The following is a 27,609-nucleotide window of genomic DNA, read 5'->3' on the forward strand; positions in this document are numbered from 1 at the left end:
AAGTACATGCAGTTAATACATTAATACGCCAAATACAACCCTCAACTGAGGAATGTAATCTGTTTATTAATGCATTAGTTTCATGTTATACACAAACGCCATGCGCTGGTTATACAAACTTCCTAGACTTTTAGAAATGTATAAGACTTGGGATTCCCCATATTCAGGACAATAATCAACCAACTAGATTGTTCCAAGCTTCCAAAATAGGCAAAGGGTTCTTGTTGTAGTTAAATGAGGGAGCATTTGGGAGTAGTCCTTTTACATGTGAAGGGAATGAGTCTATGACTAATAACCAAGACCGAGTACAGTGCATTAGGTTCTGGTTGGTGAGCTCTAGAATATATTATATGTCCCTCTCTAATTCAATAAACTTATTTTCTATATTTGCTTTTACATTACCAAATTTTAAGACCTATCAATTACTGTAGTACAAGTCTCTTTTTAGCAACTATTTTTTGAAGATCAAATTAGCCATTTGAAATCTTCATCTATTTTTTTTTAATGTATGAACAATATAAATTACGTTTTTGTAATACATACGAGTCCAATTTATAGGGGGACGTCTCTATACTTTATAGGCTGTTCCAATTATACCTTTGCACTCTCAAAATGGCATTTATGGGTAGAAATACTAATGAGCAGGACAAAATATTCACCCAATGGATCAGTTTTCCAAGCCAAGTAAATACAGGGGGGGGGGAGAAAGCGTATATTAGAGATCTTGATAAATGCGAATGTAAACAAAGAACAAGTCTTTGAACAAAAGACTCCACAAAATGTTCACTTTACTTTTTTTTAATAAATTAATGTCATTCAAAATACAGTGCCAGAACATGATGCAGCTGAACATGCTAGTAGTGTTTGTCATGAAGCACCTGTGCTCATGTTAAGTTGGCGGTGGTGCCCCTCTACTGCTAGTGGTTCCTGGGATTGATATTAATGCCGGAGCAGCACTAGGCATCTGCTCTCTTGGCACAAGAGTGCCGTGTAAGTATTCCTGAACACTTCTTTTCCCTTCCCCAGAAAAAAAAAAAAAAATTTAAAATTTAAAAAAAAAAAGTTAACTAGGGTATACCAATACACAATCACACTACAGTAAATGCTTGTTAAGTTAACAAAAATGATATAGACCTGGTTATTCCACACTAAAAACCTTGTTTTTTTTTTTTGTTTTTTTTACAAATGGGGGTAAGGAAAGAAAAAGACATCAGCAGCAGGTAATTGTGTGAATGAGCCCACCCCTGCTGTAATACAGAAGGTGGGGGCTCTGTTGGTGTAATCCCTTTGCTGCAAGGAAGCAGTTAAGGGGTTGAAGCTCCACAGGGACCCGTACTATGAGGGGCTGGCAAATATGTGGGAATGCCGAGTGTCGCCCGCCAGGACGTTACAAGGCCCTATTGGAAGACCTGTATTCTAACCAGAAAGGTACAGGTTTATCGACGACAGAAACACATGCGCCTTGCACAGCCTGACTGAGCCTGCAGTCATATATTGTCCTGTGTGTTACCGAATAATATATATATCACCTTTCCTGCAACAGGAAAGATTGAATTTAGCAAAAAAATATATAGGTTACGTGTTAAAGTAGGACTTTGGTGATAAATCACTTTGTAAAAAATAAAACCTGCAGGTTAACTGCATTTTTTTCTCTACTTCCAAGTCAAGCTTGCTCTGATCATTAATTCAAATCACTTGCACGCTTTAATTCACTACTTAACTGCGTAAAAAGAAAAAGCTCAAGATATGTTTCTTCTGGAGATGACCTCACACAATAAGGATTCTGTATCAACCTCTGACATCACCTCATTCTATTTTCACAGAGCAAACAGTATATAAAAATAAGTATACTGAGGAGGGAACCTGGAAGTTATAGAAAACGGAAAGGTCTCGTGTGTGTGTGTGTGTGTGTGTGTGTGTGTGTGTGTGTGTGTGTGTGTGTGTGTGTGTGTGTGTGTGTGTGTGTGTGTGTGTGTGTGTGTGTGTGTGTATATATATATATATATATATATATATATATATATATATATATATATTTCACACTGCAAACTTGTATGTATAAGTCCAGCACATAAGTAGGATTGCTAACTAGAAGTAATTCAGAATGGAAGATTCTCTCTGAAAGCAACTTTTGTTTACTTACAATACTAGGAATAGTTGATAGGTCATTAATGTGAAGTTTTTCATATCAAGAGGGAGAGTGGGGAATAAATCACAGGGATACAATTAAATGCTTTAGGTAAACCGGACGCTAAGGCTGGCATAATATACATAACGTTTTTGCTTTTCTCTTTCCATTAGCTGGTCAAATATTTGTGATAATGGAAGCATATCTCCCTATATAAATGCATTAAAGGCTACAAATATGTTAAGTAGGGCATAAAAATAAAGTCTGGAAAGTAAGCGGTGTGAACTTATTTCCCCAGCCCACTTTAACAGTATCTAAAGAACTTGCGTTGAGGAACGGAGATCCATGCATACACCGAGTCCCTGGAATCTAACCAGCTATACAGGGGGTAATGTAACCATGTCTCCGTCAAGTTCAAACTCATCGGATCCATCCGCTGAAAATAGATAAGTTGGAGGTTTCCATGGGGATACTTCAAGGCATGATGGGTAAAGCTTCCCGACAGTGCACCGAAAGTCTTTTCTCAAGTCCCAGAGAATACGCTCAGATATCTGTTGCCGCAGAAACCACTGATCGAGGTCCATATCATACTGGTAAATGGCATACTTGGCTCTTTCATTCATGTGGGTCTCTCGGATAAAGACGCACAAGGAATTGGATATGACGACTGCTCGGACACAGGGATCGGAGTAGCGCTTGGCGGGAATGTTAGCCGCCATGCTCCATTCATTCTTATTCACGTCGTACACTTCAACGGTTACGGAAGAGCCATCCACAGTGTGGGATGGGAGCCTTATTCCAGAGTTATTGCCAGTATGCAGGCCTCCGAGGTAGAAAATTTTATCTTCGAAGGTAGCTGCCGAAGCAAAGCATCTACTGGTTTGCCTCGTAGCCATTTCCATCCAGCTACCAGACCTTGGAACGTAACAGTATGTCAGGTTGTGTGCCATTACGTAAATGCAGTCATGGACCACTGTCGCAACATTCCACTGAGATGCACATGGCAGAGGGCTCACCATTGTCCACTCATCCCTCTCACAGTCGTATCTTTCTACGGTCCGTCGGTTAAGTTCTCCACCTACACTATCTCCTCCTATTGCATATATGTATCCTTCGCACCATACCAAAGAAGGCTTCGTACGGACAAACAACATGGGGGTCTTTGGAATCCAAGTGTTTTGCTGGGCATCAAACCAGTAAAAACAATTCACAGTTCTGAAAGCAGCCAGGAGTTTGCTTGGCTTGCCATGATTGGTTTTGGTGGTTTTTAGAGGAACTTGACCCCCTGCTATAAAAAGATCGTTGTCAGGAGTCACCACAGTCCCAACTTTGTGTAGCTCGGCAGGAGGGTTTCTAAGCTTGTACACTTTCTCTGCCTGAGGACTGTAGCATATTGAGGAGTAATAACTACCAGGATTTTCTGAAGCAGCTTCTATGATTATGATCATCTCCTCTTTTGTCATGCCGAGCCTTGGCTTAAAGAATCTGGGCATGGATTTATAGAGTCCTTGCACCACCACCGATTTGTCATTGGGTGGCAAACCTTGAAACCACTCGCGCTGGATCACCTCTGATAGAGCATCAATGCGGAGGTGGCTGAGAACGGTGGACAAGTACTGCGAGCGTGACACCGTGTTGTAGTCCAGCCAGGACATTGCGGCTTCTCTAACCGTCTCTTCCTTCTCCACGTTTAGATTGTCGCTGCTCACTAGCTCTATCAGAAGCTCGCTAGACAGTTGCATAAAAGCATCCTGGCGGTAGACTGTGGTGAACTTGTGCTCGACCATTCTTTTGGCGCTCTGCTTTAGCTCTTCGCAGCTGAACAGGTCTGCAAAACTCAGCAGACGCACACAGTTTTTGGCATTGATTTTTTTAATTAAATATTCTCTACAGCGGTGCAACACATCATCCACCTGCAATGTAAAATCACAATTAGTAACCGTACCAAAATGTTGACCATTTTTATGTACATGCAAATATGACACACACACACACACACACACACACACACACACACACACACACACACACACACACACACACACACACACACACACACACACACACACACACACACACACACACACACACACACACACACACACACACACACACACACACACACAGTTCCTTGTGACAAAGGAGTCTAATAAGAAAGGTTAAGTCAGGTCCCGCTTCCCTTTTTGCCAGGGTCACTAACCGTGACCCCAGGGGTTATTGTAAGGCACTGGGATTGCCTATATATGCATTTCCCAAAAGCATGTACATGTAAAAATGTGACCTTTTATTATATTTGAAAGTAGTAGTTCTGCTTCCATTTCTATATTTCAAATCTTGTATTACATTGTAATGTAGATAATGTTTTACATGTGAAAGGAGTGATACTTTTCTGGTCAGGAGATTGGGGAACCTTCGGGGTTAGTTAACCTCGAAGTTCCGTGACACTTTACTTTTAAGCACTGATTACTGTAATATCAGACATTATATGCATGGGGAGGGGAGCCCAATGTTATACATATAGAGAGGTGTGTTTCCAATGTATTTATTCAGTAACTTTTGTTGGGGGAACTGAGGGGAAAAGGGACATCTATACTGCTTGCAATTTATTTGTGCAGCTGACCAATAGCTGGGGGATAGGCTCGTCAGAGGGCTCGACTTTATGTAGCTCAAGGAGTGTCAAAGGTAGTTGGGGTGAGTCTTGCTCCCCTGCTGGGAAAATACTTAACCCAAAGCTTAAGGCAAGGGCGCAAGATATTTTTTTTAGGCTCCACCGGAGTCCTCACAGGGGACTATGATCAAAGCTCTGTTTCGTGAGCAATTTTGCCATTTCACGTATCAGAGTGTTGGATTTATGTATTATCTGTATTATGCTCCCTTACAAGAAACCTGAAGTTTATTTCCTCCCACGTCTGGCTAGTAGTAGCTTGTCTGTGCCACCCCTAGGAGCTAGAATAGGGTTGAGTCTACCCTCAAAGACTGGTGGCAGCGGTTAAACCAAGGCTCTGGACACAGATTGGGACCTCTGGCAGTGAGGCACCCTGTTACGTGACAATATTTAGTACTAAAAACAAAAAAAAAAACAACACAGTAGAAGAGGGGGCGACCATATTGACCCTTTGGTGATTTCCTACAGCACAGGAATTTCCTACAGCACAGGAATTCTAGATCTAAGACATTAACGTAATTTTATATACAGTAACTGTCAACTCTTCATACCTGTAGATAAGAGGAAGACGTAATATACGCAAGTTATACAGCAACATTGATAGAACCAACACACTTAATAAATTCTGTGTACTACCTGCTTACCTGTAAGAAGCACGCGGTCTCATACAGCTGTTCTACAGTGCTCTCTTTTATTGCCAAATTACCCGTGTAGGCATATGTTATAATGATCTGCAAAGATGCTGCATCCACATTTCTCAAATGTACGTGTGTCTGTTTACTTTCACTCAGTCCACTCATAAACATAGCCCTGTAAAGGAAAAAGCATAAACAAATTGTGTCTCCATATTGCAAGACAAAAAGTTGGGTCAGTTACTAGGATCACTTTATCTCAGTGGTTCAGAACCAGTCAGGAACCTATAGTACGTAAATGGAATAACACTGTATGCATACTTTTATGCTCAGGAAAATAGCACATTAACTGGTTCTGGGGGTTATGGACCAGATTTATCAAGCAGTGCTATCCCGTAAGACTGGCTGGCACTTGAAGATGACACTTGACCCATCCAAGAGAATGGGCCCAGATGCCGCCTTCATGTCCTATGGAATAATAGTTTAGTAAATATGGTACAATAATGTCTCAAAGGACAAAAGACACAGTATTTTGCTATTAGGCCATATGCTGTCGTTATTAAAGATCTTGCTGAAAATGTGCAAGGTTTTGGGCCAATAAAATTGTTCTCAAAATGTATAGCTTATGTTTTCATCAACCTTAGCTCAGCATCCAACACTGGACTCAATGTTGTTTTTATTGCATTTATTTGCATATCTCCATAGAACTAACATTATAAAGCATTCAATCATGAAACGCAAAAACACTATTCCTTACTGGGGAAATGGGAATTGGATCATAAAAATATACTAAGTCACTCTGCAAAGCATTAAAAAAAAATGAATGTTATTGAAGGTTGACCAACACAAGTTGTTTGCCAATATAAAGTATCAGGAATTGCACAATTCAGAGATACAATTTAAGATAACATTTTTAAATAGCTGTAGCCAACGGAAGTAAAGCAAGAGATGCTTATAGCTAATCTTTAAGCAACTACAGGCGGTCATCAGTTATACGCCGTAATCAGATAGACCGTCAAATCGCGGTTCCAATGTTGATCCACAGCAGTGAGTGTCAGATAATCTGTTCCGTCAGACAATGCTTTCAGCGGAACACTGGCTTCGTATAGCGAGGACCACCTGCGTAGTGCGTTATATTACTGGGAAAACAACTGGTCAAAAACGCTGCATCATGCTTGAAGGTACAGCTCTTTAAATAGGCTTTCCAAGTACGCAATTTTTTTATTTTTAACATAGGATTGAAACAGGGCATCTCCAGAGCTGAACTCCATTAATTACATCTCCTGGGACACCCTGCTTCCACAGACACTTACCTCCGTGCCAGTATCCGTTCAGCTAGCAGGGATCACATAATCGTCAGACTGCCAAAGCTCGCACGCCCTGCGGTCCAATAGGAAACCGTGATGTCATCAGATTCGGCTTCCTATTGGCCTGCAGGACGCGGTAGCTTTAAACTTTGCTGAGATACCGGCACCCCCCTTGGCGGTAAGTATCTCGGGAAGACGGGGTATCTCCGGAGCTCAAATTAATCGGATTCAGCTCTGGAGACCCCATGCTTCAAACCTATGTTAAAAAAAAAAAACATTTTAAAAAGCACATGAATTGCTCCCTTAAGCTGTTCACTTCCTGTAAGAATGTATCATGCCATCATGACGGAGGAAGAGACCAGCCGTACAACAGAGCGAGTTCACAAAATCAGAAACTTGATGGTAACAAAAATTGGCATCTGGTGCTTTATTTTCCAACTTTAAGTATAATTATTTAACACCTACCTGAAATAGGAGCTGCATGTTGCAAGTAACATTTTATGACATGGAAATTCAGTGCCCTCAACAATTAGTACTATGTCCGTCAGCAACTGCTGTTCATAGAACAGTTTCAGCTGCTCCAGTAGGGAGACCGCGTATTCAGTATTGATTTGCCTTTCGTCCTGGGTGGACATGATTGCATTCCATTAATGTTTTCCGCTGTCCAAAAGGGAAAACAAAGGCGCGGCGTAGAAGAAAATAAAATATTTCGAGGTTTTTTCACTGTGTTATAGATACTTCGCACGTTAAAAAAATAAAACTAAACTCCAGGTAGCAGCTTTTCGAGGTGACAGAAACACTGCCATTAATCGCGCCGACAAAGTGCTTCCGTCGTCATGTTTAGTCTTCGGTGCCTGTGCGGTGAAGAGCCCCAGTGCCAGTATTAGCGGAGATACGTTAGGGAGAAGCGGCATTTGCCCGACACAGGCTTGTTGGAAACATGACTGCACCGTTAAGAGTCTGCAAAGAAAAACAAAAAGATAAAAATTAAGACTAAGAAACACTACATATGCAAAGTAGAAGGAAACACTGAAACTTTGGCCCCTATTTAATACACTGTGAATCCATTTTAAAGATTGTAGTCCCAGCAGTTACATTTTCAGCATACGTTATCAAAGTGCAGTCCCATATATCGAGTTATCAATCAGTGAATTTAAGATCTTCTGCAAGAATACAAATGCTTATTTTAAAATTGAACTTGCGTTTCAAATGTTTCACCCCAAAGTCTTACTTTAGACAGCACGACATCAAACACCAGCGCATATAAAATACAAACTACATCTGTTAGAGCTTAATAACAGGAAGACTACAGCAATGCTTCGGAGGTCCCAAGGTCACAGGAGGTATATGCTATAAGTGCTAAGACTATTCACCACTGCAGACATCCAAGAACAATCAAAAATAAAAGGGTTATTTAACATTAATAGGAAGCAGGGAGCTGAAACACATTTTCAGCTTTGGGGACCCATGGTACGTTACCGGAGACACTTGTATCTAAAAAGGTAGCACTCGTACCATCCCTTTCAGGGGAAATAAAATCATGGTTTAAATTTCCCGCATCACACGGGTCATAGATAGAGCAGCAATATCATCGGTTGCAGGTTCTTATTGGCCCGGGTGACATGTGCATGTAAAAACAAGTGCCTTCTCCAGTAACTTGTGAAGCAGTTTAGCTCTGGGGACACCATGCTTCCAGTACATATATATATATATATATATATATATATATATATATATAAAAAAAGAAACACACACACTTTTTTTTTTTTTTTTTAAGGCAGGGGAAGGGCAGCTCCTTTCTCAATATTTCTCCATGACAGAAAGTTACAGAAATAATTGATAAGATCAAACCAAGAACAAAAAAAAACCCCCAATATATTGTCCATAAAATTGTGGCCGTAGTAATGCTTTGCAACACCCTCCCCCCCACCCCCTCCTCCCTCAGTGGCAGTTAAGGAAGTTAGTACGTGTAGCAGTCATTAGCAACATGACTACCTCTCAAAACCATCAGAACCTGCTGCATTACAAAATCCCACCATTGCAATTTACACTTGAACCAAGATGTGTGCAGCCCACAGTTAATAATAGTACATCCAGTTCAGGCAAAGTCAATCAAGGAGCACACAAAGCACATCACCAGTTATGGTTACCAGTCAGTATGCGTGTTTCTGTAGCTAGTCCATTGCTACTGTATGTGTCAACACTAAATTAATGGAGATTTCAACGGCTCATCAGCATGATCTGTCCTAGGTCCTACACAGCACATAAAGATCATAGAACAGTGCAGAGAAAGTTTGGCTCATTGTAAAAAATAAATACAAATCTAAATTTTTGTGCTTCACCCATTTTAAACAATAACACCTTTGAATTAACGTTATGCTCTGCACAGTCACGATAACGTCAATTTAATGACAAAGCTCCAGAATTATCCACATGTAAAAAACAACATAAAATAGTGGCAATTTCATCCGTAGGAAAGACGCTCAAAGAGCCAAATGCCGGTTATAACCATTAAAAAAAAAAATGGGTTAAATATTTGCTTCTCAAATTTTCTTTGGGAAGATAAGCGATTGTAAGAAAGTTAGGCTGTGAGCGTCTATCTACTTATTTCCATGGTGCTGGGGAATACAATACAGAGATCCCTTGCTTAATTGCCAGCCACTCACGTTTTCTGAACTTCACAGCTTCGTTGTTGACAGAAGCAGAGCAATAAAAAAATTAAAAAGGAGAACTGCAGAAGAGGGCATGAAGTGTCTGGGTACGGCCGAGCTCACACACTCCGCTTGCTTGCGAGAGTGCGAGGTCTAAGACCTGGGACATAGTGCCTCTACAGTGCGTCAGGGGGCGGGCCGGGGGCGGGCCAGTGACGTCACGGAGCTGGTTCGCCCTCATTGGGCGAGCCGCTCACGTGACCGGCCCTGCGCTCCGGCGAGCGGCAAATTTTCAGGACTCGGTGAGAGACACGCTTCCGCAAGCGTGCGCGAGCCCCTGTGAAAGCATAGGCGCCGACTATGCCCGAGGACTCAGGCTCGGTCCAGGGTGAAGGCTCGCTCGCTTGCACGAGAACTGCTCAAGTGACCCGGCCATCGCGCTCAAAAACAAATCTGTCTGCTCAAGCAGTGCTCCTCAACTCACGTGCACGCTCACTACGCCGCTCTCATTGGCTCAGGCTAACTCAGCGCGTCGCGCACGAGCGCGCTAGCGAGCGAGCTTTCAACCTGGATGGGGCCTTACCGTGCCGAGCGGCTATAGTACAAGCGATATGTGCTTATAGTGTTGGGGGGGGCGGGGGAGAAGAGGGATGGGGGCGGCTATGACGTCACAGAGCTGATTCATTGTGATTGGCTGAACTGCTAACTTGACGCAGCCACCGCTTGAAAAGACGCGCCAGTGCGCTCCGTGAGTGCATACACAAGGAGCGGCCTCAAGGGATCCTGTATGTTGTGCTTGGCGCATGCGCCATCACACACTATAAGCGGAAGCTGACATTTTGAACTATAAAGTGAACAGGCCATAAGGGTTCTTCAAGTGCTGGAAGGAATCTTATGACGTAGTACGTATGTGCGTCTTCCAGCATTATGTATACAATAAATGCTTTTATTTAAAATTGCATTTACGTTTCTTTTTATATACACACACGAGAAATTGAAACTAGAGAACATTTTTATTAGAAAGGTTGATCTGACCTTTAATTACACAAACTTTTACCACTGAAGCACTTGTGATGTAATGATATCTGTATAATTGTATCAGCTTCTCAGGGGTCATGTGTGGCTATGATGGTAATAAAATACTGAAGAGGGGGGGGGGGGGGAGATTTGGTTAACCACAGATAATCCCATGCCAAATTAAGGGGGATCAATCTGCAGATAATTCAAATCCTGCCATGGTGGATGAATATCGATATAATAATTAAAAAAAAATAAAGTAACAACATAAATCATTTCAGATTAGATTTTGAAGAGAACATATAACTTTTCAAATGTGAAATTATAAACCATATATGTAGGTAAAACACTGTTATTTTGTACTAAACTATATTTTAGGCAAACTTGTTTGGACACGATCCCAGACCGAAAACAACTTTAAACATGAAAAATTCTCCTCATCGAGAATGCCTACCTTTACCTATATTAGCGGCAGGTGCAATATGTCCGGCCCTGTACTCCCCTTAGGGCTGAGGTATCTAAAATAGTTTTTTAATATATTGGGGGGGGGGGGGGGGAGAATGTAAGCCATTTTGATTATTTTTTTTTTTTTTTTTTAAACCAAAGTGTCAGAATGTTAAAAAGTAATTTAGGTTTTATTTTTTTCACTCATTACAAATTCTAAGCGTTTGAAATATAGCTACTTTCTAAAATAAAGCTTTATTTTACCCATGAACATTACAGTTGGAATTTCCAATTTCAATGACCATGACAATGACAATAATAACAACAACTTGAAAATAAAAAAAAAACTAACAAAGCAGCAACACCCCTCTTCCCTCCCCCCAGAAGCCTACAGTAGTTTATATCACAGTTAGCATTTTGCCCTTGATCATGTCATGCTTTTTTTAAAATATGCTAGTGTTAAACATGATTTTCTTAACCTCTAGCTTAAGTTACCATGGTATCCCTTTATTTTAACCTCCCAGACACTTCATATTTCCAACAATTCAATCTCCTCCTGAACGAAGCATCAAGCACAAGAGTGTTGGAAAGGGCGAGAGGAGATGTCTTTAAAAAAAAGAGGAAGAAACGTTAAATTAAAATGGTAAAAAGTGATAATGTTTTAATGCAGTGGCTTGCTGCTCTATATGCACAATAGTCAAGAAAAACGCATATAAAAGTAATGCAACGCTGGTACAAAACTCCAGTAGCCATCTCTACATGTGTCCCGGGCTATTCCGCCCCTCTGCATCCAAAGGGATGTTGAGAGTCAGATTTCTCCACGTGGTGGATATGCCCAAGGATATTCAAATTATGGACCCAAGTTTGTAACTGGGCCCCGAGAATCTTTGACATAGATATTCCACTAGACCCATGGTCCTCTCTCTGGAATAAGCCCCTCCAAAATCTCACAAGAGCAAAAAAAAAAAAAAAAACTGCTCTCACATATAGTGCAAAACAGAAAGTGAATCCCTGCGCTTCTCCCATAGGGATAGCAATCAATGGGGAATATATATATGTATGGTGTAAATACCTATAAGAAAAAAGGAGACTTTTGGTATACATCCTTTGATCAAATAATGCCAAGCCTGCTAACCACGTCAAGGTAAGTCTCTTTAGCAGGTCCCTACGCTAAATGCATACTAGTGTTATGTGAAATAAGCCCAGAAGGGGTTAAAATATCAAAGCATATGCTTGTATAACCTAGTGCAATTAAAAACTGGTATATACCAGTACAGATACTCACATGTAAGTGAAGTGGAATAAGGGGACCTTGCTAGGAGATTATATACCTAGAAGAGGAGGGGCTGGCCTGCCACAAACTGCTCAATAAAGCAGTTGCAGGTGATTGGCTAAATATATTCAATTACACCATAGTAGTGTTGCCCTCTAGGAGCGTGCTGCAAAGGATTAAAATCGGCCCAACAAATAATGTAAAACAAATATAATCACTGCGCTTCTCCATGTAAAGAGCATGCAGCTAGTGAAGGAAATGGCCATACAAATGTGCAAAACAGAAAGTGAATCCCTGCGCTTCTCCCATAGGGATAGCAATCAATGGGGAATATATATATATGTATGGTGTAAATACCTATAAGAAAAAAGGAGACTTTTGGTATACATCCTTTGATCAAATAATCAATAATAATCATTGCTATCCCTATGGGAGAAGCGCAGGGATTCACTTTCTGTTTTGCACATTTGTATGGCCATTTCCTTCACTAGCTGCATGCTCTTTACATGGAGAAGCGCAGTGATTATATTTGTTTTACATTATTTGTTGGGCCGATTTTAATCCTTTGCAGCACGCTCCTAGAGGGCAACACTACTATGGTGTAATTGAATATATTTAGCCAATCACCTGCAACTGCTTTATTGAGCAGTTTGTGGCAGGCCAGCCCCTCCTCTTCTAGGTATATAATCTCCTAGCAAGGTCCCCTTATTCCACTTCACTTACATGTGAGTATCTGTACTGGTATATACCAGTTTTTAATTGCACTAGGTTATACAAGCATATGCTTTGATATTTTAACCCCTTCTGGGCTTATTTCACATAACACTAGTATGCATTTAGCGTAGGGACCTGCTAAAGAGACTTACCTTGACGTGGTTAGCAGGCTTGGCATTATTTGATCAAAGGATGTATACCAAAAGTCTCCTTTTTTCTTATAGGTATTTACAGCATACATATATATATATTCCCCATTGATTGCTATCCCTATGGGAGAAGCGCAGGGATTCACTTTCTGTTTTGCACATTTGTATGGCCATTTCCTTCACTAGCTGCATGCTCTTTACATGGAGAAGCGCAGTGATTATATTTGTCTCACATATAGTAACTGCCACCAGATGTAAAAATGCAGAAGTCTGGATACAGAATAAAATCCCAGCCTTGCCAAGTATAAGAGCCAAAATATGGTTGATCTGCCAAATGGAGAAGCTGACCAGCTTCCTCAATGACATTTGTGCTAATTTCCAAAAAACTTGGAACCCATGGCTGGTTTTTACATAGTCCCCACCTGAGCCTGGTTACAGTTATGCTATTGCCTTCTTTATGTGTCCCAGGGACACCCCAGGTCAACCCCCAATAGAAACAGAGCTACCATGTGAACAAGTCCCATAAACGGTTATGGATATGGGTGATAAGCAATGAAAATAGGAGAGACAATTTCTGCTATACTGTATGTAAACCCTGTCTGCTATGTAAAAGGATAACTGTTCAACAAATGCACAGAGATTGTCTTGTGGTACCTCCTCCACTCTTAATTTTGGTGTTCCTTTCTCTCTCCTCCCCCCCACCCCCCACCCCCCCAATGTTTGTAAAATGTATGGGAATTGCTGTGAAATTTTTCAATAAAATACGATTTAAAAAAAATAAAAAAAATAATTGCAGCCTGCTGCTTTCAACACGACTTATTTTTTAACCAACGCACTTTTACTATCATATCGGTATATTGCTTAACTCTAGCTCATCTACTTTTCAGAGATACAGCATTATAAAGTTATGGTTAACAACGGTATCAACGCCAGGCTGCTTCCTTTACTCAGTCATCTCAAAGAGGTGCTCAGGCAACCTAGAAGTGGAATGACTCACAAATGCATTATTTATTCTTGGCCTGTGCTTTTCTTGGGTACTGGATGTGATGAGAATTTGGATGATCAGGGACTAGACTTCAGATGTTGTGCAGGTAGCAGGTTAAATGTGCAAGTCAATTAATAATAATAAAAAAATGACGGTCAAAATGCAAGTGTGGGAATTACTACATACTGTATATACATCACCGACAATCTATTCAGCATTATTTATAGCACAACATTGTGAGTGAGATATAGATATATAGATCAATCTCTATATCTCTTTGTAAAATTAGACCAAAAAGAACAGTGTTTTGCTTTAGGTCACAAGTACACAACGAGTTTCTAACGCGGTGCTCCCACTTCAGAGACTGGCCCGTCAAACACAAGCAAACTCACAAGCAGAACTGCGGAATTACAGATGCCACATTTGAACCCCTTTGAGGACGCCCGAGGACCGCAACGTGTTATTCCACAATGTGCAGCAATCCTCTACAGGAGGATTAAAGTGCCATAAATCTTTGCATGCATGGATACCAAAGAAATGAAACAGGAGTCCGCACTGTGCTCCGTACAGCTGCTCTCGTGTCGCAGCAGAAGAGCCATGCGGACAGGCTTGGCAGGATCGCTGTGAAATCGGGTGGGGGGGGGGGGGTGGAAGCTGTGACTTCCTTTTGCAGGATCCAGTAAACAAGGAGACAAGCTATTCCAACCTCTTCCCCTTCATGCTTCAGTCAGGAATGCTGGAGAGGAATAACGGAACATGCTACTTCCTGCAACCGTACACCCCAGCTCCTGATGGCTGACACTTGTGCTAGGGCTAGTGGAAAAGGAGGCAGCCCTATGCTGACAGATTTTAACGCAGTGACCATCAGATAAAAGCAGCCCGAGAGGCACATTCCCTATTAGTAAGATACACTGCAGTTGCATGCAGTGACATTAACCAGCCTTCTTTGCTATTCTGTACTATTTTTACTGCTTTGGACAGGGGATTAAAAATGTGTTACTGTGCCTGGCAATTTTTTTTTAAAATTACATTTTTGGCGTTTAAACAGTGGTAAAAAAAAAAAACAACTCCATATTTTATACAGATTTGTACAATATTTATTCTTGGGAAGCAGAAAAGGAGAGCAGTTTCCTAGAATAAATACCGCCTCACTTTTAATTGAAAGAAAAAAGTAGAAAAAATAAAGTGGTACTCTGGACCTGTAAATAAAAATAACTACCCCACACACATTTCTAACAACTGGTTTTAGAGGTCAGGGTGACTGTATGTGTCTGTGTGTGTCTGTGTGTGACTGTGTGTGTGTGTGTGTGTGTGTGTGTGTGTGTGTGTGTGTCTGTGTGTGACTGTGTGTGACTGTGTGTGACTGTGTGTGTGTGAGACTGACTGTGTGTGTGACTGTGTGTGTGTGTCTGTGTGTGACTGTGTGTGACTGTGTGTGACTGTGTGTGTGTGAGACTGACTGTGTGTGTGACTGTGTGTGTGTGACTGTGTGTGACTGTGTGTGTGACTGACTGACTGTGTGTGTGACTGTGACTGTGTGTGACTGTGTGTGTGACTGTGACTGTGTGTGACTGTGTGTGTGACTGTGACTGTGTGTGTGACTGACTGTGACTGTGTGTGTGACTGTGACTGTGTGTGTGACTGTGACTGTGTGTGTGACTGTGACTGTGTGTGTGACTGTGACTGTGTGTGTGACTGTGACTGTGTGTGTGACTGTGACTGTGTGTGTGACTGTGACTGTGTGTGTGACTGTGACTGTGTGTGTGACTGTGACTGTGTGTGTGACTGTGACTGTGTGTGTGACTGTGACTGTGTGTGTGTCTGACTGTGTGTGTGTCTGACTGTGTGTGTGTCTGACTGTGTGTGTGTGTGTGTGTGTGTGTGTCTGACTGTGTGTGTGTGTGTGTGTGTGTGTGTGTGTCTGACTGTGTGTGTGTGACTGTGTGTGTGTGTGTGTGTGACTGTGTGTGTGTGTGTGTGACTGTGTGTGTGTGTGTGTGTGTGTGTGTGTGTGACTGTGTGTGTGTGTGTGACTGTGTGTGTGTGTGTGACTGTGTGTGTGTGACTGTGTGTGTGTGACTGTGTGTGTGTGTGTGTGTGTGACTGTGTGTGACTGTGTGTGTGTGTGTGTGTGTGTGTGTGTGACTGTGTGTGACTGTGACTGTGTGTGACTGTGACTGTGTGTGACTGTGACTGTGTGTGACTGTCTGTGTGTGTGTCTGACTGTGTGTGTGTCTGACTGTGTGTGTGTCTGACTGTGTGTGTGTCTGACTGTGTGTGTGTCTGACTGTGTGTGTGTCTGACTGTGTGTGTCTGACTGTGTGTGTGTCTGACTGTGTGTGTGTCTGACTGTGTGTGTGTCTGACTGTGTGTGTGTGTCTGACTGTGTGTGTGTCTGACTGTGTGTGTGTCTGACTGTGTGTGTCTGACTGTGTCTGACTGACTGTGACTGTGTGTGTGTCTGACTGTGTGTGTGTGTCTGACTGTGTGTGTGTGTGTCTGACTGTGTGTGTGTGTCTGACTGTGTGTGTGTGTGTGTGTGTCTGACTGTGTGTGTGTGTGTGTGTGTGTGTGTGTGTGTGTGTGTGTGTGTGTGTGTGTGTGTGTGTGTGACTGACTGACTGTGTGACTGTGTGTGTGACTGTGTGTGTGTGACTGACTGACTGTGTGACTGTGTGTGTGACTGTGTGTGTGTGACTGACTGACTGTGTGACTGTGTGTGTGACTGTGTGTGGTTGTGACTAACTGTGACTGTGTGTGTGACTGTGTGTGTGACTGTGTGTGTGACTGTGTGTGTGTGACTGTGTGACTGTGTGTGTGTGTGTGTGACTGTGTGTCACACACACACACACCTTATAACGCTGTGCTTGGGGTCCAAAGAATCACATTGCGCTATAAAGCGGATCGCGTTAGAAATAATGTACAATTGTATGCATTGTACAATAAAGTATTTAAGATACCAATAATCGTGTTGAAAAGTATGCAGAAATACAAAAATTATGAGCCACGCTTGCATCGCGTTATAAACAGATTCGCGTTGTATCGGATCGCGTTATAACGGGGTTGATAGAGAGATAAATAGAGAGATATAAATAGATAGGACAAATGTAAGATTTATCTTTAGAACAGAAAGGGAGAGTTCTTTCAAATGCTGCACTAGGTACATTAGGAGGGATGGGCTCGATGGAGTGGTGAGCCCGATGGCAATGGAAGTGGTGGGAGACTCCACTTCTGATTCCATCATTGGGGGGAAGAGGCAGGAGTGGCAGTGTGATCGCTCCAGTAGCAGTCACACAGCCGCAGATCCCAGAAGTCCCATAGCAAAAATCAGCAGTCGCAGGACCCATTGCATGCGGGAAAAAAGCGAGGGGAGGGGGGGAAGGAGTAGAAAGAGAAAATGGTAAAATAAAGGCAAAAAAGTGGTGGTACTCTGGGTGTGAAAAAACACAACCCTACTACTATTTTACAGCTTTCTACAGAATCATTCATTTATTTTCTTCATAGCTATGTCTAAACTTCACAGGATCTCATTAAAGTTTTTTTTCATCTGAAGTAACAATTTTGCTGCATGATTAATTAAATAAGTATATGATTTCTAAGAAAAAAATGGCTTATAATTTAAAAAAAATAAAAAAATCTGGGACTACAACTTTGAAGGAGGGAAAAAAAATTGTAAACACATTAAAACAAGAAAAAAAAAGTGGAGATATGTCGATCAAGAGACCTTTAAAAAAAGGGGGGAAAAACAGCAAATAAAAACCCATCTAATATGGACCAAGCAATATCCTACACGTGTTTTTCTTAATAAATCAGTTCTGTACTATGAGAAAATACTGTAGTATTGAGTAATATTGTTTTTTAAACAACTCTGAAATTATATTTTTAATATATTAGAATGTAACAAGCATTTTTTTGTTTCTATAGCAACCATTTACAAAGTAACATCCCCTTCCTCTTCGGAAGCAGGCTCTGGCCCACCACTTTTTGAGCGCTGCCCTCTGTCTAGCTGTGCACAAATTGTACCTAGTGACTGCCTGGTCACATGATCTTCCCCTTAGAACTTTGCATCTTTGGTCCTCTTCTGATGCACTGACCGCCATTTAGTTAACACCCGAGCCGAATCTTCGCTGATCCATCACAGGAGAACGGATCAATTGGCAACTTAGCTAATTACTTATCATTGCGTTGATTTTATTGATGCACATAAAAAAAATCCTTTATCTTTTTTTACAGCAGCTTGGACTGCAGCTTTAAAAAAACATTTCGTACAAGGTTGTCCAGAGCTCAGAATTTTTTTTTATTTTTTATTTTTTCCCGACCAAAATCACAAGGCCACTTGTTGTAAAAATGAAATCCTCTCCTATAAGCAATTTAAACAAAGGACAGTGGCATATATACACAAATATATTTAATTTGATAAGGATCTCAGTGAAATCAAACAAGTCAATCATTTGCTTTGTGACCAGCTAAATAGCATCACAATTACTTAACAAAACAGATTAGAATTAGCAGATAGCCAAGAATTCAGCAGACTTGGAGGAAAGAAAACATATTTTCACATGATATAAGTTAATAAATTGTTACTTTAAGGGTGATTGAATGTTTCTAGAGAGACCAATGAAACTTAGTTGTTTAAAAAAAAAAAAAAAAACATGTTGACCTGCTAGATTGGACAGGCTGTTTAAAAGAGCAAATCCATGACGTCGGTGCTTCCTATTGTCCACATGGCGCGGGAGCGTTGAAACGTCGCCATTATGTGAACTCCGCTAGCCGAGTGGAGCGGAAACCACCACCCTCTACCGAGGGATCTCCGGAAGCAGGTCCACTAAGCTGAAAGTAATGGGGTTCAGCACCAGAGACCACCCCCCTGCTTCAATATCAGGTTTAAAAAATAAATAAATACATAAATCCCACTTGGATTGCCTCTTTAATAAAGACCCGCAATTAAATGAATTGGGGAAATGTAGAAAGTGTCGCAATGGTCGATTGTCAAATAGACGCAAAGAATAGCAAGTTAGCGCGTCTCTGTGCGCCAATGTATAAAACCAACTTTTTTTCCCCCACAAACAAAATTACACTAGGTGTCAGAATGTAGATGTTGTCTATGGAGCACGTGTAAATATATCAACTTCAAATATGCACCATGTGTCACATTTCTAAGCGTAAAAAGAAATGCATGTACACACAAAAATATTAATGCATTCATTTGTATGAAAAACACACAAAAACACACACACACACACACACACACGGTGCGCTGTTCTGTAAGAAAAAAATTCATACCAACATATAGCGCTATTTAGTTAGGTGACAGTAATTGACGCTATGCATTCTTTCCACTTAAAAAAAAAAAAAACAGAAAAAAAACAATTCTTTATACATAACCCCCTTTGTTTCCTTACTTTTAAACTGGTTGTTAGACAGTAGCAGACAGATAATGCAGTGAACTTGTGGCCCAAGAAAACGGTGTCTGAAAGCGACAGGATGCAGGGGAGGCAGATATACAAAAGGGAGAGGAAGGAAACACAGGAGATACAAGCTGCAGTTTTCACTTAGCTACAAATAACACGATTTTGCCTATGTGAAAAGGACTTGTTCCGATAAACGTTTACAAAAATATATCAATGTGAATGAATTTTTAAATGACCATTACTTACTTCCCTCTGACAGACTGGATACATCACCAATCCTTTTTGTTTTAAAACATGAGCACGACTTTTAAATGGTAAAATGTTAAAAAGGTGCGATATGCTGTACAGAAAAAAAATAAAAAACAGATTTGTCTATATTTTTCTACAATGGAATTATCCCAACAAAAAAAATTAAAATGGAATGATGAATTCTGGAATCTTCCTAATCCACGACTCCTAATGAAATCAATGTATTCTGTATGTTTACAGTTGAGTAAGTTATGTATCTAAAAAAAAAGTTTAACATTTCGCCAAAATATTCCAAATAAAACAGCATGAAAAATGTTAAGCAAAAGATGATTTTTTAATAACAAATGTTTTCAGTGAGTGGGTGTGATCTCTTGCATTGTCCCCTTGCAATTTAACATGTTACACAAAAGATAGTTTATACCGACTGAAGGTCTCAGTATAGTACTGTAGTTGAAAAACTTACATCTCAATGCTGAAAAGCTCAGAGTGCTGGGTGTCATTTAATAACCCCACAATATCTATTACACCATCAGTCCGGAACACGCTCGCAAACCTCGATACTAATTGAAATGTATTTATTTGTGCTTTATATAGTTTTAATTTGTATGCATGAATTAAATCACTGGTTATTAAGACAAATAAAAGCCTGATCATGTAAACCGCAAGAACATTTTTTAAGGGGGGCTTTAAGAAGAGTAACAAAATTATTAAAAATGAACTTGATCCCAGATCTCTGTTTGAAGAACTAACCCAAACAACAACAACTAACAGATCCATCGTTCTAAGCATTATTACAAACAAAAAAAATCCCAAAATGTTCCCAAATATTGACTGCACACATTATCGGCCACCAGATGCACTATAGCCAACTTCTGGCAACAGGGAGAACCTCCAACAATGACTGATTTCACAAACATTTAAATTAATCTTATTATGAAACGTCTCGCAAGTTTGTTAAATGGATATTTTGAGCAATTCTGTGAGATTTGGCTGCCCTGGGAATCTTCACACTATGTTAAAATTTAGTCTCGCAAATATGTGTGTGGGGGTTGAGGATTGAAGTTGAATAAATATTACAACGACTTTATTACGTATTGCAGTCTAAAAGAGAGACAAATGATCAGAGGACATTTAAATTCAAGCGTGATGGGATCACACAGGTTAACTAAAAAGAAAAATACATATAATAGAAGTAAGAAGATTTTAGGGATCCATCTCATAAAAAAGGTACACACACAAAAAACATACTGAAATTAAAAACGAAAAGATAATGGACTCCGCAAATGACGGACGGACCAGAAACGGGTAGAGATGAAGCGATTATATGAACAGAACAACATTTTAAAAATAATTTTTAGCATGTCTGTAAAGGCTCTGTGAATGACGCCAATCTTTCCCAAGATATAGGTACAGCACGGTGTCCTTAAAAGACCCTTGATCACTGCATGCCCTATAACATGGCAAGGCTCAGTGTCTTAAAGACCTGATACATGACACCATATTTGTAGAACATATAGACATGGCACAGCGTCCTTAAAAGACCCCATGGATCACCCCATCCTTCTAAAACATAGGCATAGCCGTGTCCTTAAAGGGCCCCTCATGCCGAGTCGCACATGAGAGATGAAGCTTTTAACAGAATAAAATAATCTGTTGAAATGTCAGAAGGGAGACGTAATGCAGGATCCCCTCTCCCACACACGCTCGATTCACTTCCTGACTACATGAAAAGCTAAGTATGCGGCTGCATTAGACCTAACCATTTCCTCCCCACCCACCTCCTCTGCTTCTGTCCTTATCCATACTGTCCCTATTCTTCATTCATTTAGAAAAATATACTAAATGCTTGAACACCGACAACCATGATAAGAGATGTAACTGGGGAGTGGGGTTCAAAGTAGCAGCTAAAAAAAGGGGGGGGGGGGGTTTGTTTTTTTTAAACTGTCATTTACTTCCTTCAAAAGGAATGAATAACCCTGAAGGAAACTTTTTTTTCTCTCGTTTGTATCTTGTGAAAAAATTTATTTTGCCTTTTGTCTGGGACCAATGAGTAATGATGGCTTCATAAATCACTTTGCAAACAACGAAAATATGTTGACATGTTTTTTGAGGACTCAGCAAGAGACATTAGACAGACTTAATATTTTAAAAACACTTATATTTGTTATATTTGTCATAATAATAATAATAATTATTGTGTAGCGCTGCTAGTTTTACGTAGCACTTTACAGAGACATTTTGCAGACTCAGGCCCCTGCCCCGTGGAGCTTACAATTATGTTTTTGGTGCCTGAGGCACAGGGAGATAAAGTGACTTGCCCAATGTCACAAGGCGTCGACACCGGAAATTGAACCAGGCTCCCCTGCTGCACACTCAGTGCCAGTCAGTGTTTTTACTCACTGAGGCGCTCCTCTTTTTTTTGTTCAATTCAAAAAGGTGTCCGTCAATACATTGAACATATTGAAGATACCACTATTCTTCGTTAATTACGTCACAGGAGGGACTGCCTACACAAATTACTTTTACTTGCTCCCTTTTAACCAGACAAGTCTGTATGCAATATTGGAATAGAAAAATTAGCTATAAAAGGATTAACCACTTTGCTGCCAGTGGGGACACCCAAGTCAAACTATACCAACGTTTACTATTTTTATGTAACAAAAAAAAAGCACCTATTCAAAATGCTGTGAAGCCGTCTTCCCCGTGCCAGAGAAGGTTTTATTCACATGCTTTAGAATGGAGTTTCTCTTTTCTTCAGCAATAGGAAGCGGCTTCAGATCATATCAAAGAGGGGACTATGTCTGTTCTAATGGGTGGGATCGGGAGCAAGAGTGCAAGTTACTGAGTGGCCGCACTAAGTCCTAGGCCTAAGGGGCCGAGAATGGGCCTCAGACCAATGGATTCCCCCAGCTAAACTAGCTGAAGTACTGACCAATCAAGAAAAAGGACACTTAACCTGACAGATAACTATAGGCCCCTGCAAATGCGAGTGGTTTGTCAAGAACAAATAAACATACAGGTCTCAATCCTCAAAGCATTCACACAAGGAAATAGTTCAGAAAAAGGTCACTTTCAAAGCAATACCGCTTTTTGCATTTGTAAACAATGTTGACATGTGAAAGGCACAGACAAAATACATGAGGGGAGAGCCGGCCCATTATCAAGGGGTCTTAAAACAGTGGTACGCACACAAATTTCTCAGGCAATGCCTAAAGTTTCTTCCCTGGTGCCAGGGTTTTGTGGTGCAGAGTGACCGGTCAGTCACTGTGCCGCAACCGCTCACAGCGCACCCGATCCGGCTTTATTACGGCAACATCAACGCAGGATCCGGTGCTGGTGGCGCCGCTCAGTGTGTAGTGAGGTTAGTGAGGTTTGTGAGGGAGGGGTGAGAGAGAGGGCTCGAGGGGGCTCAGTGAGGATGGATGGAGGAAGGGAGAAGTGGGCTCAGTGAGGATGGAGGAGGGGAGAGGGGTCAGTGATCAGGGGGGAGAGTGGGATCTAGCGAGTAAGTAGGAGAGTATGATCAGCGAGTGAGGGGGAGTAGGATCAGTATGTGTGTCAAAGACATACTATCACAGAGAGCCACTGACGAGGGGTGTGGGGTAGTTGGAGGATCATTTTTTTAGGAGACCAAAATTGAGTGGGGGGTGTTGGGGAGGATATATAAAAGCATAGTTAAAGGCAGTCACAGCAAAGGGCAGCATTTTAAAAATATCTATATCCTGAACCGGATTCCGGAAATGCTAAAAGTGTTTTACCACCAAATAAGAATTCTTATCTGGTGAACACAATATGGCTGCCTTACTCTGGCAGACAATAGGAAGTCACTGCGTCGTCAGGAGACCACTTTGTAGGTCTCGTGGTAAATCCACAGCTATATTAGTAGTTTGTGTCAAAAATAACTTCAAATATCTCTGCAAGCGGGGTCCCCAGAGTGTGGGAGACCACTGGTCGGCTCCAGGGGCATTCCTGGTTCAGGAAATAATAACATTGGGGAGGGCTTGCAGCTTTAACGACATTGGACTAAAAAGACAGAACTAGATCACAACAGAATACAGGAGATATAGATATCTCACAATAGCACAAAATAATAAATGTGAGGGATGTCCAAGATGAAGTGATATCAAATCTGGCCTTATGAAAATGCTGCTCAAAGTCCAAGGGCCCCACATTGGATCCTTCCAATTGATACAAATTCAAATAAAAGGGCATAAGCACAAAATATAGGGTGGAGAAAAAAAAAAAAAAAAAAAAAGGAAAACTGTAGACAGTCTAATGGTGAAACCAAAAGTGTGCACACTTGCATGTATAGTGTACCACATAGTGAAATTCAATCAGGGTTGTAGGTAGATATACATGGACAGAAAGAAAAATCTTCATATGTTGAAGGGAAAACGCCGAAAACAAGGAGCAAAACATAGTGTGATACTGGTAAAAATAAAAGTGAATATTTGCAGTTTAAAATCAAACTCACAAGATAACTGCAAACAAGAGCAGGTACTGAGCACCACCCAGCACGGTCTTTCTCCACAACTCATCAGCTCGCTGGTGTTGCGCGAACATATATGTATTATTTAAAACATAACAAACAAAAATAATATCTTGCATTATAAAAAAGTGTTTTGGCCATAATGTGACTTAATTTCAGAGTGAAATCTCATTCAGAATTTTAGAAACTTGTAAAATGATACACACTTTCTCACCCGGGGGGGAAATCACCAGACTCAGGTACAGGTTATTGCATGGGCTCTTGGGAGCAGCACTGCATCAATTTCAGCTCTGGGGAGCCTCTGCTTCATGAAGAAGGTGTCAACGGTTCTTCATTGGAGGTTTAAACTCCCTCACCTCAATAATATATAGGTTACTTTAATTGCCCACTATTACCATTTATTTATCAAGCTCCACCATACTCTACAGTGTGGTTCAATGAGGGTACAGAGTCAAATCAATTACATAAACAGAATGACATACCAAATAAGACGTTAAAACAGATACAAAACCTTATGAGGGCCCTGCTCACGAGAGATTACAAATGTACAGACTAGTCTGCAGCAGTGTTTTTCAACCAGGGTTCCTATCAACCATTGGGTTCCCCGGGCGTCCCTAAAGGGTTCCCTGCAATTTTCTGGTCATTTGAAAATTGTATCAAATGCAGAAGATATTTACAATGCTTCTGATCACTGAGTTGCTATTAGGAGGTAGGTTTCTCAGAATTTCACTTGGGGTTCATTATCCCCCCTCCCCCCACACACACAAACAAAAGTTGGAAGCCACTGGTTTACAGTTCCATCTCTCAGAATTAAGATGTTTAATATATTTCTATTAACTTGTAATAAATGCAATTTCTGCAAACAACATTATGGCTGGCTATAAGTGGGAGATGGGCAGGTCAGACTAGACCAGTGGTTTCCAACTTTTTTGGTTCAGGAACTCTAACTATATTGTGAACATTTGTGGAGCCTCAATAGCACGTCTCAGATCAGATGCATTGTAAATTCGTCTTTATTTGGTATAATTTTCAAATGACCTGAAAATGACAGGGAACCCTCTAGGCATGCCATCGGACGCCAAGGGTTCCTAGGAACCCTGCTTGGAGAAAAAAAATGGTCTAAACATTAGCAGACACCTGGCTCTCATGGCCCCTAAGATATATGATGTGGGTGGGGTCATGGGCAAGTATGGTTGGAATATTTCAAACACAAGTAACTCAAAAACATGAATTGACAGAAAATGTACCAAATTCATTAATCAGTGGTTGAAATTTTATGGTAGCAGTACAAAAAAAGCCACACATCACTGCTTTTATTTACAACCTTATCATTTCACTTCATTTAGAAAGAGATAGGGTTTTAGAAACCATCTCCTGTTCCAGATTTCTATGTGAAAACAGTGCTACATTTTTCTATTAAAAAAAAAAAAAACACATTGTAACAAGGATTAATAAGCGTGGAACTTTTAGACAAAAAACTGTTTTATTAAAGCCAGGTGACCGCTGGAATTAACCATATGGCTGTCGCGGGGTTCACCCAAATCTGTCAATCCCTCATCACATTGGATTGAGTGTCACTCAGTTTTAACAGCTGTAGTCATTCAGACTTCGCACTTTTTTCTTTAATCCTTTGCTGCTCTCATGCAGTTTAGTGGCTAAAATGGCATTTTTTATATTATGCAGTAACCCAAAACGTAATTTTAGGATGCAACCACTATTATTAAAGCATACAAAACAATCCAAAGCAGGAACCAGAGCACAGCAAAAAAAAAAAAAAAAAGCGTGTAACATGGGACAATTGACCGTTCAAAAATGTATTAAGTTAAGAACATGTAGATAAAGTCCTGATAGATCCTCTAACGCGTTTCACGCTCAGGGCTCTTTGTCAAAGATCTCTCAGATAACTTAACACATTGTTTGCAGAACAAAAGAAAAGCAAAATAATGAAAACACAAGCAACCTAAACAATGCATTTCTTACATCTAGCAGCTCTGTGACCCAAAATATAAGTCAGTTTCATTAACAGGACACACACGACAGGATTGCAAACCTGATATTTAAATGTGCCCACAAGGGTTTGTCACTTTTTTTACCCAGCATAACTTGTCTTGTGTCTAGTTATACAGACACGTGAATAAAATCTAAAATAGCCATAAAATTACAACTTCCGACATACAAAGATTCACAGACACATACATACGTATATTTCCTTGTATAGCACCATCCATGTACATAACACTTTGCAGCAGTAATAAATATGACAAAACAACAGTTGACAAAACAATAGTAGACAATGGGAATAAGCACTACAGATATAACAAGACATTAGGAAGATAGGAGTCCCTGTCCCAAAGACTTTACAATCCGTGTGTGTATGTGTATGTGTATGTGTGTGTGTGTGTGTGTGTATATATATATATATATATATATATATATATATATACACACACACTACAGAAATGTACATATTCTGTATACAGCTCACACATCTAGATAAACACATTACAAATATGTATTTTACACAGATATATATATATAAAAAAACACACATGTGGGTGTACTATGTCTGCGCAGGAGGGTGACTCTTCTCACGCTATCTGCCCCACACACACAGACAGTATATACACCGCGCACCTCAGACAGCGCGGAGCGGCAGCACTCACCGGGGCGGCCGGCCACACACACACACACACACTTTATACACGCAGGGCGGATCACTCACCGGGGTGTCCTGCGGCTTCTCTCACACACACACAGGGCGGCTGTAATGATCCGGCGGATGTCACACAGATCCTCTCCCTCTCGCGCTTCTCCTCTTCCTTCCGGGTCTGACCTCCCGCCGCCGCCGCCGCCGCCTTCAACCAACCAGCTGCGTGACAGGGAGGAAGGGACTAGGCGGGGAGGACTGGATAGTGTACGGTGTGGAGTCTTTGTTACATATCAATAAAGTTTTATATATTATTTAAAAAAAAAAAAAACAAGCTAGGGAAAAGAACGGAAGGAAGTGCGCGAGAGCGCGTCAAGCCAATGGCCACCCGCCTTCTGTTGCTCGCCGGGCGCTCGAGGACAAGCCCACCCCCTCTCCACCTTCTTTATTGCTTTGCTCCCTTTTCACTGGGATTTCTGACGCACTGTTTTATTAAATAAAGCTTTATTGAAACGCACAGGTATGCGGCCATATTTGATGAGGTCAAGAAGAGTGTTTAATCCATGCGCGGAGTAAAGCGAACCAAGGTCCATAAAAAAGAATACAAATAAAAACATTCAGCAATGTATTTATATATACGTTACAGTTCTTAATCATGCGGCTTTCTATTAATGACTGCGTGGAGTCGAATTTCGCCGTCACGCCCTTAAGTAAAATGGCCGCCATTGCGTCTCCCAAGACGGAGATCAGTGACGCTGCAATGTTTGAGCCTTGGTAACGTCACTGCATTCCTTACGTTTCTCTCCCCAGCTTCCCACGGGCCTCGTCTTACGTCATTGCATCGTCGC

General features: G+C 41.0%; 1 protein-coding gene across 1 annotated transcript; it reads right to left on the reverse strand.

Annotated features, from left to right (window-relative positions):
* Window positions 1-782: 782 nt before the first annotated feature.
* Window positions 783-27,058, reverse strand: KBTBD2 (kelch repeat and BTB domain containing 2). Its single transcript, XM_075586559.1, has 4 exons — window positions 26,837-27,058; window positions 7,198-7,692; window positions 5,438-5,603; window positions 783-4,041 (listed from the first exon to the last, which is right to left on the reverse strand). Exons 2-4 carry the CDS (start codon window positions 7,365-7,367, stop codon window positions 2,506-2,508), a joined length of 1,872 nt encoding a protein of 623 aa, XP_075442674.1. The 5' UTR covers window positions 7,368-7,692; window positions 26,837-27,058; the 3' UTR covers window positions 783-2,505.
* Between the last annotated feature and the right edge of the window lie 551 nt (window positions 27,059-27,609).

Source organism: Ascaphus truei, chromosome 2 (assembly GCF_040206685.1).
Source record: "Ascaphus truei isolate aAscTru1 chromosome 2, aAscTru1.hap1, whole genome shotgun sequence".
Lineage (NCBI taxonomy): Eukaryota > Metazoa > Chordata > Amphibia > Anura > Ascaphidae > Ascaphus > Ascaphus truei.

Excerpts from the sequence above, each read along its gene's own strand:
- KBTBD2 (XM_075586559.1), bottom strand. The coding sequence starts at position 7,367 with ATGTCCACCCAGGACGAAAGGCAAATCAATACTGAATACGCGGTCTCC. Across the intron at positions 5,604-7,197 it reads ACATGCAGCTCCTATTTCAG|GGCTATGTTTATGAGTGGAC; the intron begins GTAGGTGTTAAA and ends TTTCCTTTACAG. Across the intron at positions 4,042-5,437 it reads AGACCGCGTGCTTCTTACAG|GTGGATGATGTGTTGCACCG; the intron begins GTAAGCAGGTAG and ends TTTACATTGCAG.